Source organism: Bidens hawaiensis, unplaced genomic scaffold (genome assembly GCF_021521415.1).
Source record: "Bidens hawaiensis isolate Kalapana, Puna unplaced genomic scaffold, B.hawaiensis_p1.1 tig00023391_1, whole genome shotgun sequence".
In the NCBI taxonomy this organism is placed as follows: Eukaryota; Viridiplantae; Streptophyta; class Magnoliopsida; order Asterales; family Asteraceae; genus Bidens; species Bidens hawaiensis.
In genome coordinates this window covers 235,086-248,404 of record NW_027493661.1, presented here as the reverse complement: position 1 = coordinate 248,404, position 13,319 = coordinate 235,086, and the positions used below count along the sequence as shown (strand labels likewise).

The following is a 13,319-nucleotide window of genomic DNA, read 5'->3' as shown; positions in this document are numbered from 1 at the left end:
AAATAACTTTCTATATATTTTTGAACATTTTATAACATATTAAATTTGTGTAAGCAAATTCTTATTTGATCAACAAACTTAAAGAAGCATTTATTAAATAAAATTTAACTGGATTTATAAAGTTTATAAACTTAAAAACTAAACAAACTTATATAACTCTTGTAATAACATATCCTTTTAATTTTTAATAATTTATGAAATGCTCCGAACTCATATATCTCAAATTGTATGATTATTTGAATATATTAAATATTTTTAAAAAGGTAGTAGATTAATTGAAAAAAAAGTTAGATGTTGATGTATTAGGTTACAGTTACCAGATAGAGTATAAGATTTTTAAGTTTATGCATTACTAAAGATCTTATCTTTTAAATAACCTGAACTTGGTCGATGATGCTATTTTATTTGATTCCCTCTACCCAACGTCGTACTACCACACCAAACTTCACGTTACCAACACTACTTTTCAAGCTTTTAAATAGCTGATACGCTGCATCACTGAAATTAAATAAATAAACAAATATCTTTTCAAATAACAATATTTAAAAAAAGATTAATTAAATAATTAATTACATTTCTCTAGAGTCTAGGCTACTAATAAAACCACCATCTGTCAAGATGAACTCATGTTTACAACAACACCGGCGGACTTTGCAGCATTGCAGACGGGACAAACACTGACGGACGAGACACACACCCTACACACGCATAGATGCCTGCAAGGAAGCAGCAACACGCATGACTCTTCTTTCCCACACTTCCGGCACTGTCTGCAGTACCTACTTTCATTATTACCTTTTCTCTTTCCTCCGTAATCCTCCTCGTAATTGCTGCCGCAGTACGATTGAGCGTCATCAACCATTACTGTTGCATTGTCTGCATTATGATGCCGCGGTAGCTGGACTAGTACCTGCTGGAGCTTGTTTCGTAAGGCGTTCGCTGTGGCCTCGTTATTTTGAACCAATTGCTTCAGTAATTGATTCTCCATGCTTAGAGATTTTATTTTTTCTTCTAGCGAAAAGTTTATTCGTCCGATTTGAAGGATTTCGTCGTCTTTCGTTTTTAATTGTTTTATTATCGTTTCATGTACGGATGAGATCAATCTCGCTGCGTTTCGCTTTCGCATCTCTTCGATCTCCGATCTCACTTTCTCAGTCTGTAATACGTAACTCATTTAAACTAATTTAGTACAATTACAATGAAGGGATAGATAAACAGACAACAAGCTGCGAGTGAACACATTCATATAAAAAATAGCAAAACGAATTTGATAAATGCCTCTTACGTGTTCAACAATTAACCGATCAATCTCCGATTGCTGTTGATAGATCTGCGACGAGATATTAACGCCGAGAAGCGGTTGATTGAATGAAGACGAATCACGTGAGCGTTTCCTGTGAAGCGTAACACCGGTTACATTTATCGAAGCAGGCGTCAAAAACGGGTCCATATCTCCAGATCCGTACGTCGGAAGTTGATAAATCAGTTCTCTAATTAATCAAAATAATGTACCAAATCATAAGTTGAATAAAATGTAAAATAATAATAACAAGATGCCACCTGTTAGAAGGCGGATAGAGAGTGAAATGAGAGGCTTCAACTGCCAAAGGTCATGCAAATGTATGAGTGTTTATGGTAGGTGGGTGGTTGGATAATAAGAAACGCTCGGATAGTGTGATGAGTTGAATTTGAGATGTTATACAAATATCACCACCGACCGAAGCAAAGGGGAAGTCCGTAATGGAAGCAAATATATGATGGCTATTTTGTTTTTATATATACATGACTGATGACTGGTGTATCTGCCACGTTAAAATTGCCAGGTGGGCCCACTGTTTGTCGTAAGGTGCAAGTCTTTGATATGGGCCAGCCCCACTGATAAGGCAAGCCCATTGAATGTTGCTAGCCGGAATGAAAGAGAGGTTAATGGTCAATGGGTACTAGAGAGTTATTGTCGATTGAAAATGAAAGACTTTGTCTATATTCTATATTTCATATGGAATAGATGGTCACTTGGTGTTTCTGGAATTCTCGCTTGTGTCGACTGGTTTGTCTCGGTTACACGTTTATATATATTAGGGTGCTGATAATTTTTAACATGGATCTTTTAATATAACACGACACGGTGTTAAACAAGTTTGGATTTGACAGGCTCTACAAGTTCTGATACTGAATCCATGGTAATACTCAAATGGCTCAAGAACCCACAGTGCTATTACAAAAAATAAAGAAAAACTAAACTGAAAGATTCGGTGGGCAAGCTTAAAGCTTGAAAATTCTTTGACAATTCGTCACTCAACTAAGGGTGTGTTTGGGGTTCCTTATTTATGTTGAAAATGTCTTTTTGTGATAAGTGAAAAATGACTTGTGACTTTTTAATAAGGAGTTTTTAAAAAAGTGTTTGGATTAACATAAGTCAATAAGTTGTTTGTTAAATAGTGTTTAGTTTAATTTAGTGATGTAAATGACCAAAGAGGACATTTTTTAGAAGTGAATAAGTTGTTTTTAAAAGTATTTGGGTGGAATGGGTATTCTAAACTTATAAGGAGATAAGTTACTAAAACCTAACTTATTAACACACCCTAAGATAATTAAGGAATTTGAATTTTGAACAAATAATAAAAGATAGACGATATGCTAGATTCGAATAAGCTCTCTTGTTTGCACTCCAAGGATTCCTCCATGTGGGTAACCAATCGGGTCGGGTAGTATCATCTGGTCGGATGCTCCCACATCATGTTTCATAGCAATTTTGTTTAACTATATATGTGATATTTATTGTGTAACTTGACTATAACTTATGCTAACATGTTTCTCTAAACGAGTTAAAAATATTTGAAGGGCAAAAATTGGTTCACAAGACGTAAATGAGTTGGTAGTTGTAAATTAGTTATGATCAAAATGAGCATAAATGAGTTGACGGTTTGAACTAACATATTAAATATTTAATTATTATATTTCTAATAAAAGTCTATCCAGATAATTAATTTTATTATAACCTATTTATCAGTTATGAATTATACGTGTGGGACATAATTAACTTTAAAGATATTTGATAGCGGTTAATTTGGTCACGACTTTCGGTGGTTTATGGATTGATTTAATTAGTACTTCCCAACTACATTATATTGTAAAGTTAAAACCATCGGCTGAGTTTTGGTCAAGGATAATGAAAGGTGAATTAATTGAGAAATGTGTAGAGTTTGAAAGTTGATTAAAAGAAAGAAGAGGTGGGTGGGTCACAACCTCCATGTAGAGATGGTCAAAAAAACCGGTCCGGGAACCGGTTTGCCGGTTTAAACCGGAAACCGGTTTTTAAGAAAACCGGTTTTTTAAAAACCGGTTTGACCGGTTTACAAACCGCCGGTTCGTATTTCGGTTACACGTTTTAGAGCCAAAACCGGTTAACGAACCGGTTTTTTTTTTTATAACCGGTTTTTTTTTATAACCGGTTATGGAAAAACCGGTTAACCGGTTTATAAAAAAACCGATTTTTGACCGTTGTGGAAAAACCGGTTAACCGGTTTCTCCATAACCGGTTAACCGGTTAAAAACCGGTTTTTGAACGTTGTAACGGCTATATGCCCGTTTTTTTTTTTGACCGTTTTTTTTTTTTTTACCATTTTACCCCCACAAACATCTATATATAGTTTTGGTTGGGTATTGGTTAGATCACACTCGATTATACGACTCCAAACGCTCTAAACGTTTATTTCATACGCGATTATTTTGTTATCTCACGCTCAATTATACCACATTACCACTCCATACGCTCTTATTTCGTAGTCGATTATCATGGTCTCCCAAAGTGCTGCTTCATCCGTCAACATGGGTGCCTCAAACACGAGAGAAACGGTCGTTCGGGTCATCCCCACGAAACGAAACCAAGATGTTTGGCAACATTTCGACCTATGCGAAATGTCTAACGGTAGCCAAAAAGCTCGATGCAAACATTGTTTGAAGTTTTATGGCAAAGATGCAAACTCCACTTTAAAAGCGCATGTACAAAGGCCCTTTTGCAAGGCCTTGAAGGACGAATCGGGAAGTAGTTCGCAGCCGGAGATGACGAATCAAGGAACGGTATTTACGTACGACCTTGAAGCGGTACGTCAAAAGTTTTCAAACTTTGTGATTCAACAAACACTTCCTTTCAACCACTTCGACAACCCTCAATTCACGGAGATGATGCAAAAGTATGTTCAACCACGCTACCAACACGTAAGTCGTTCGACCCTTATAAGAGATTGTCTTAAAGCATGGAAAAACGCTAAATCCGAACTAATTTCATACTTTTCAAACTTACAAACTGGTGTAAACTTAACAACGGATGTGTGGTCGGTACCTAATGGTTCGCCCGACTCATACATTTGTGTGACGGCTCATTGGGTTGACCCCGAGTCGTGGCAAATGATGAAACGAACCGTTGCGTTTCAATTGTTTGATTACCCGCACACGGGTAGAAATATTTTTAAACTCTTGGATAAAGTCATTCGACAATACAAGATTGAACATAAAATCTTTTCAATTTCGTTTGATAACGCGTCCAACAATACGGCCGCGGTTGGCCATTTAAAATTAAAGTATAAACCTATTTGTGATGGAGCGTTTTTTCATAGCCGATGCATTGCACATATTATCAACTTGGCCGTGCAAGATGGGTTAAACGTGATCGAAACGCAAAGAAACAATTTTAAAAGAATGTTACGAGATGTTTTTAGCAACAATAAAACATTTTCAAGATACAAAAAATTTTGTGTAAAAGCTAATTGTCAATGGTTGGGGCCAAATTGGGATTGTCCAATAAGATGGAACTCGACTTGTGATATGTTTGAGAAAGCCATCCAACAAAAAGAATCATTAATTGCGTTTCATCAAATTTTGTCAAGTAGGGGTAAATGTGCACCGTACGATCCTAGAAACTGGTTATTGATTGAGATCGTTACGGAGGTCCTTCAAATTTTTAAATCTTGCACAACTAGTTTATCTGGGGTTTACAATCCAACAAGCCCCATTGCTTTACCAAAAATTGCTGTCATGTGCACAAAGTTGAGTGAACTTCATTGTAGGGGTGCACCTTATTTTGATATGGGTGTAAAAATGAAAGAAAAATTTAGAAAATATTTTCAAGAACTACCCGCTGTTTTGACATGTGCTGCTGCGTTAAACCCTTGCATCAATGTTGGTGGTGTTGAAGCTTTAATAGAAAAAATTTGTGATGAGCTAGAGTTAAACGACGATCAAAACCCCTATTATAGCCAAACTTTAAAGAATGCTTTCAACACCACCTTGTCAAACATGTATGATGTTTACCTTACAAAATACGGGTCGTCTTCCTAAATTCATGACTCGTTAAGAGCTGTTGCCCAATCCCAATCCCAAACCGACCTTGAAATGGGGATGTACTACATGATTTGGGAAGACGCCGGTAAACGTCAAAAGGTAAACACCCCAAGCAGTGAACTTGGAAGGTATGGTGGTACCAACTTTGTGAAACACATGACTCCGGATGAATTTAGAAGTCTTGATTTGCTGGCTTGGTGGAGAGGTAAGGAGGATGAGTTTCCGATCCTCGCCGCCATGGCCAAAGATTTACTAACGGTCCAAGCTTCCACGGTAGCTTCGGAGTCTGCTATTTCTATTTCTGTCAGGGTTATATCGATTAGGAGGACTCGACTCACTCCACCAGCTATAGAGATGTCGATTTGCTACAAGGATTACTTGGACTCTTTAGATAGGGCACAACATCAACGCTCACTCGAGGGGGAAATGGAGTATGAGGCGGGCTTGTATGAAGACGAGGTCAATCAAGGACACACTCAACCAATGACCGATGAAGAAGCCGCGTACGACGATTACCTAAGGAATAGCTCGGGATCGGGTAGCGAAGAAAATTAGTTAAAGAAACAGCAAACATGGAGGCAAATAATGAGTAAGAAACAGCAAGTTGTTCATGTAATCGTGTCTAAGCATTCTTTAATGTTTGTATTTTTGAGTTTCGAATATGCGATAACGATTTAATGTTTGTATTTTTAATGTAAAAACTATAAATGAAAGTTATGTGTTTTTAATCTTCCAAGCAAAGAACCCTAACAACGAAAGCAAAGAATGGCTTCGGTCAGTCCGTTTTGCCTTGTAGTTACCGGTTTGCCTTGTAGTTACCGGTTTGTTTATACTGTGAAAAAATAATGGTTATTTAAAAAAAAAAAAAAAAAAAAAACCGGTTAACCTAAAAACCGGTTATTAAAAAACCGGTTAATAAAAAAACCGGTTTATTAACCGGTTCTAACCGATTTCTAAACCGGTCCTAACCGGTTAGACCGGTTAGGGTTTTGACATACAAAAACCGGTTATTAACCGGTCCGGTTATTAACCGAACCGGTTTTTTTCCGGGCCAAAAAAACCGGTCCGGTTAATAACAGAACCGGTTTTTTTAAAAAAACCGATTTGTGCACCTCTACCTCCATGGGGTGTTGGAAAAATGGTTCATTGTTTCTTCCACCTTCATCTTTTACTTTTCTTTTTTCCAATTAATGCATGATTTATTTAGTCAAACCCTAATGTTTAATACTTTGATGAAAAATATGTAAAATTACCAGGGATCGTTATATGGGTAATAGCAAACAAAATCGTAAAATCGTGTTTCATACCTGATTAAATATCCAATGGATCTTAAACGTACCCATTAGTAAGGAGGAAGGAAGCATAATCGAAATGAATCATGAGTTTTCTTCTATGATCGATCGATATACATTAACAACTTCGAATTGAATTAGTTTCTCCTCAACAAATAAGAAAACCGTCATATTTTGTCAATATGTGAAATCACTACTCTAGTGACACTTGCTTTAACAAACCAGATTTACTTAATAAACCTAGGTAGAATAGAAAATATCACAACTAATATTAAATTGAAGGTTTGTGCAATTTGACTATATTGGTTGAAGACATGTTGCATTTTAAGTTCCTTGATTGTGCTTGAGTGTATGAGAATTTGTAACACAAATGTAACGTGGCTTTCTTTAGAACTACGATACATCTTAATTTTATTGATTTTATTAATTTTATGTAACAACTTTAAAAGATATTATTTATGTTATTATTCGCATACTTGGTCCCCAAACTGTTAGATGGTGTTAGCAATTTATTTTACACAAATAGCCATTATCAAAAAAAATGACTTAGATAACGTTTGTTATGTAGGAATGAAAGACGGAATTGAATTATCCATTTTAAGAAAATGAAAAAAAGTGTGTTTGTTTAACAATGGAATGTAATGAACTATATTTCATTTCTTCTAAAACATCCCAATTTCATTTCATCCATTCATCATTTTTTTTCATTTCATTCCCTCTTACACCCTATATCACCTCCACCACCCTCCTCCTCCCACCACCGCCGCTACTGCCGTCTGCCGCCACCCACCACTACCAGCCACCGCGTGTCTTTACTACCACCACCACCCACAGTCACCAGCCATTGCCAACACTGCCATCCGCCCACCACCATCAGCCGCCCGCCACCACCACCATCCATTGCCCCCGCCCCTCATTACCACCACCCACCACCACCACCACCATCACTTTCACCATCCACGCCCCGGCGCCACGCACTGCTGCCAACCACAATCACTGCTGGCCACCTCCATCAACCCATGGCTCCCACCCTGGGTACCACCGTCACTGCCGCCCCACCACTCACCACCCACCTCTAAGTCTCTAACCACCATTATCTTCCGCTGCCCACCACCACCCACAGCGCCAACCACCATCAACGCCCACCATCGCCAACGCCAATGTTGTCACCTACCTCCCACCACCACAGTCACTCACTACCATTTTAGTTCAATTTTTTGTTTTTCTTACATGTCAAACAACACAAAATAATGATTCATTTCATTCTCATGTGGTAACCAAACATCTCATTTGAATGGTAATAACTGTTCCATTCCATTATCCATTCTATCTCAACATCAATTTCATTTCTCCGTTCATTCCATCATCTTATACCAAACAAATCATTAAATTACCCTGTACTTAACATATTTAAATTATCATAATTAGTGTCACGGTTGAAATGTAAAAAGATTCCATTTGGGTTGAAAGGGGACCAAATCACAGTGATCAAAATAGTAATTTTAATTGAATGGAAAATATGTTTTCGACGTTTAAAAAGAAAACCATCCAACCAGTCTCTTACGTTTCCATTACAAAGTTTGACCAAACTGATTAAGGGTCTTTAAAAACCAATATGGATTGCGGCTACAACTGGAGCCAACTTGAAACCGAACAAGAGCCTTATAAGTTATAACTGTCGTTGTGTGATCTTCATTTTCTATTAAAATTCGGTTTGTGACCTGGTTATAAACTGAAAAACACAATTTGAACCAAGTGCAATTTAAACTGTTATACATATGATCTATTTGCAAGTATATGTGACGTGTAACTAACTTTTAACTAGAGGGAGTATACTTATAAAACCTAACAATAACAAGTTAAGAAAATGAATTAGGTTTTACTTCTCGATGAATGGAAATTATACTTTCTAGTTTCTACTAAGTTTAGAATAATATTATTGGGACATTCTTTAAAAGTCCACTTATTATGTACATGGTATTCTACAATTCTAGGTCCATGTCAACCAAATAAAACCAAAACATACGTCCTAAAAAGGGAGCCAACAGGTACAATAGTAGAAATCTATTAAAAATATAACATTGACTAAGAGCATCCACAACAAAACGTCACATCAGATTCCAAATTTGTTTTATAAAACCCCAACTTTCTACCACAACAACGAACATTAACGTCTTGTTCTTGAGTTTTTTAACTAAGGAAAGAAAAGGAAATGAGATGGAAGGATAAGAAAGGGAAGGGAAGGGAAGAATTTTTTTTTAATTATGTGTGTTCTTGAGTTGTAAGGAAATTAGAGGAAATGAAATGATAACTATGTTATCCTTTGTAATCATCCCATTTTTGGGAAAATAACTTTTTGAAAAAAAACCTTAATTTAATCCCTCCTAACTCTTCCTACTCCTTTCTTTTCCATCCTAAAAAAACAACATGGCGTTACAAACCTCATTAAAATATTATTAAAACCATATATATAATATATATGTATATATCCATATGAAAGGGTGGAAAAATAGACCCACCACCCCTTGTTTGTTGCAAGTTTGGAGATTCAAACTCCATTATTCAAACTTTCTTCTACAACAATAAATTGAGTCTATGCTTATTTGCTTTTCTTGCCATATCATTCAAATCTTGGGCATTGCAACCCGTTGTGGATGCTCTGATGAATAATTAAAACATGTATTGATGGGGCATATGCTCCATTTATATAATTGAAGTTCTTATAAATTGTTATTATTTAAACTTTTTAAGTACAAATCGTTATCATATACAACTTTTAATTTTATTTATACTTCAAATTTACTAGTTAAAATAACTATTATACTTTTAATTCAAACTTGCATACAATGAAACATACAATTTTAGTTCCCATTCTTTAAATCTTTTATTATTTTTGATTCACAGTTTTATTACTTGATAAACAAAGATAAAATAGCAACCAAAACCTATAAAAAGATATTAAAAATTAATAATAAAGTCGAATCCATAGGCATGGCTAACTTAAAATTTGGGTCATCACGGATTCGCGGGCTTTGAAGTAACTTGTCACGGTTTGGAGTTTACGGGCTTTTGAAGCTGGACTTTTATTTGTGCTCGTTTGCTATGCTGCCACTGACACACACTACTCATTAGCTGTACAAATCCAGTTCCACGTCCAAGTCATCAGTTGAGGTTGATATCGGTTCAGGTTGGGTCAAAGATAATCAAATTGGGTTCTAGCAAAACCAACTCTTCAAAACCAATTCGGGTTGAAACTGGTTTTGACGTGGAAATGGTCGGGTTTGACCTTGTTTTAACTAGGCTCGGTTCAGGTTTGACTGGTGTTAATTGCTAGCTGATTATAACCCTATGGTTCCGCTTGACTCCAAACTTGGTTCAATCAAATCGGATTCTAGTTCGGGTTCATTTCGTGTTCGAAACCGGGTTAAGTTCCTACCATGGTTTTTTGGGCACTCATTAACGCAAGTTCGGTAAACCGCATACAAGGAGCACAATGATAGCTAACTAACAATATAATTTAATTTTTACTAGGAACGTTTGTTTCGTGCTATTAGTACTCCAAGGGTGACCTAGCTTGTCTTAGACCGTTATAGGTCAAATTTGACACTTGATTCGTATCAAAGCATATTTACCATCTCGTGAGTTGATATCTAACTTTAAGTGCATCGTAATCTTTAAATTTTACTGAATATAGTATGAGCGTATTGTGTAATTTATTTGGCACAAACTCGGAATAATATAATTATATAAACGAATATGTAAGGTCACCCAAAGTACGGGTGTTCTTGGTGTTATTTATTCGGGTTTCGGGTTGTTTGGGTCGGGTTGTTTGGGTTTGAGCTCAAAACAAATTGACCCAAGAACCGACCCAAATAAGTTCGGTTTGTTTGAGTTAATTCGGGTCAAGTTTAACAAATTAAAAAAATTTATCCACCTTTAACAATATAATAAAGTTAAAAAAAACATATTCCAAGCCGTTATAAAACCATATATACAGCCATATTCAACAATAACTTATAATATTTTGCAAAGCATGAAATTTATCATACAAACATGTATTATACGGGATCAATACTTGTGTAGATTGAAGAAACATACTTAATACATATTGGTTTAAATATTATACTATTTAAGCTTTTGAATTGAAGCTATATTCTCAACATGCTTTATAGTAATACATTGAGATCTAGTATTAATTGGAGTCTTGAGAACAACCGAACAAGAATACATATGGTCACTATGTTACTTCACCGATAAACTTCCCTATAAAAATCAGGGATACATGCATCGATGTATCATACTTCGGGTTATTCGGGTCAACCCGAATTTGGATATTTCAACCCAAATATCGACCCAGATATTTTATCTCGGGTTCGAGTTAGGAGTATAATCGGTTAGGGTGAATTCGGATTGGGTTACTTGGGTCTCAGGGCGCTTCGGTTCGGGTTCGTTATTCGGGTACGGTTAAAAAACACACCCCTAACCCAAAGTAATATTTTTATGCATGTGGTAATAAAGTTTTGTAAATTTTGATTTTAGTTGGAAACATTTTACAGTTCACTTGTCTAAGAAAGTAGGTTGTTCAAATATGTAAATGCAAGGAATCGAGATTTTGCGTCTTCTTTATAAAAGTAAAAAAAGGAACATGTAAATGCATTATATCGAATTACAGGCTAATATATTCTCTACCATGTGGTTTCACTTTATTCCTACTTGTAAACTTTCTTCAATTCATAATAATCTTCTAATTAAATTATTGTACAAAGTGATTTCACATTAAAAGCATATATTAGTGAGAAGATTGACACCAGTCCACACTACATGCGTGATCCTTATGGATGGATTTATTTGTAACCATTTATAAATCTGATAATCGCAACTTGTTTTGTATCATCATAATACCATTTCAGACTAGAGCAAATAACTACATTAAGTAAAAACCACATACCTGCACTGTTTGTCACCGGTTCATTTTTTTTTTAATTTTTTTTCAATAATCCAGATTTTCCTTTTTAACGAATTGAACATTTTTTTTCTTAATTATTTTTAAGTATTTGTATGTATGGAAAGTCGTTAAATTCTACTATGGTGAAAAAATGATGTGATAAGAATGATCAAAGAAGCGGGGAGGGGGGCACACCGGGCCATAAGCATCCTTCGCCCATGTTGGCGGTAGATAAGTGAAATCAACAATCCTTTGTGGGAACTATGGCCTTTTGATAGACTCGACACTTTGACAACAACGTTGCATTCAACTCCTTGGCTCGTTGCACTTGAATTGGCAACAACATTGGTGAACGTATGACTTGTTAAACATCTTATATATACGTAACACTTCAATGTATTTGAGTTAAAATGTTATATCATGTACGTGTGGCGGATGAAGAAATTGAGTTCGTGTCTTTGTGAGTGTTGAGAAAGGACGATTAGTGAAAATAACTAAAGAGAAATCTAGAAGAAAAAACTAGTAAACATAGAACTCATGGTTAACAAATAACAAAGTTGGATTATTGAAGAGTATTCTTTTTTATTCTTTTAACGATTGTTGACAGATAAAAAACAGATATCATAAGAAAAGCATATCAACAAACAAATGCGACTTGAAGATTTATTGTTTATGCATTGAGCAACGATGTGCTCAAATTATAGACAAGATCAGTGAAATATTGATATATAAAGTGAAACGTTTAAAATGGTATTGAAATGGTGAAGTTTATCACACACCATGACCTTTGATAGAGTGAAGCTTAAATATAACCAATTTTTTTAACACACGCCAAATCATGTTAAATGTAAACGACTATATAATGAATGTATGTTGGAGTTTTTATGTAGATAGAAACACAAGTTAAGACCTAGCTATGTTCTAGTTCTATTGTATGAGATTACCGAACTCTCTTTTGGTCTTTTGATAGTAGAACTCTTAGTTTTATACACAACACATGCTGCTACAAACATCAACAACATCCTCATTGTTTCACAAAAGAGACGTCAGAGTTTAAACCAAGGCGATTGTCAAACAAGTTGATAATCTCCAACACATTACTTACGTTGCGGTTGTTGTGCATTAGGAAATTGATCCAGATGGACCCCGAATCTGTTTTTTCCCCAAGGAAAACATTTTAAACATAGGTTCAACATGTTTCTTTCCCTGAGAGGGCGGTTCATGCTGATGTCGACCTTGGTTTATTTCTAGATCTTTTTGAACGACAGTGGAGGAAATCACATGCATTAAAAATTTTAAAAATAATAATAAAGTTCTGGCAGTTAATTAAGGAGCTAGAACTGCGATACAAGGAAAACACTAAAAACAATTAAACAAAATTTTTCTACTCTACATCAAAGCTACACCAATTGTTGCATTTGAAGTTTCCTTTTAAATCTCGATCTTATTCAATGGAAGTCGAGTGTCATAATCTCCTCTAGTATCTTCTAGTATCTTGATCACGGAATGACGGAAGTGATCAATGGTTTATTCTTAAATATAGTTTAAAATGCGTATGAAAGCAATGACTTTTACTAAGTATAATTACATGAATAAAGTTGATCACCAAACAGCACCATTAAACTAGCTTAAGATTTTAAAGCAACAAACAATATATAGTTAAAGATGAGAATTGGCATTTTGCCATTTGTGACAATAATGATAATGATTCCAAAGTGATATGCTCGTGCTGTAAGGCAAGA

General features: G+C 35.5%; 1 protein-coding gene across 1 annotated transcript; it reads right to left on the bottom strand.

The window, feature by feature from the left end:
- Positions 1 to 567: 567 nt before the first annotated feature.
- Positions 568 to 1,600, bottom strand: LOC143567326 (putative BOI-related E3 ubiquitin-protein ligase 3). Its single transcript, XM_077053775.1, has 3 exons — positions 1,561 to 1,600; positions 1,286 to 1,490; positions 568 to 1,156 (listed from the first exon to the last, which is right to left on the bottom strand). Exons 2-3 carry the CDS (start codon positions 1,448 to 1,450, stop codon positions 614 to 616), a joined length of 708 nt encoding a protein of 235 aa, XP_076909890.1. The 5' UTR covers positions 1,451 to 1,490; positions 1,561 to 1,600; the 3' UTR covers positions 568 to 613.
- Positions 1,601 to 13,319: the final 11,719 nt, after the last annotated feature.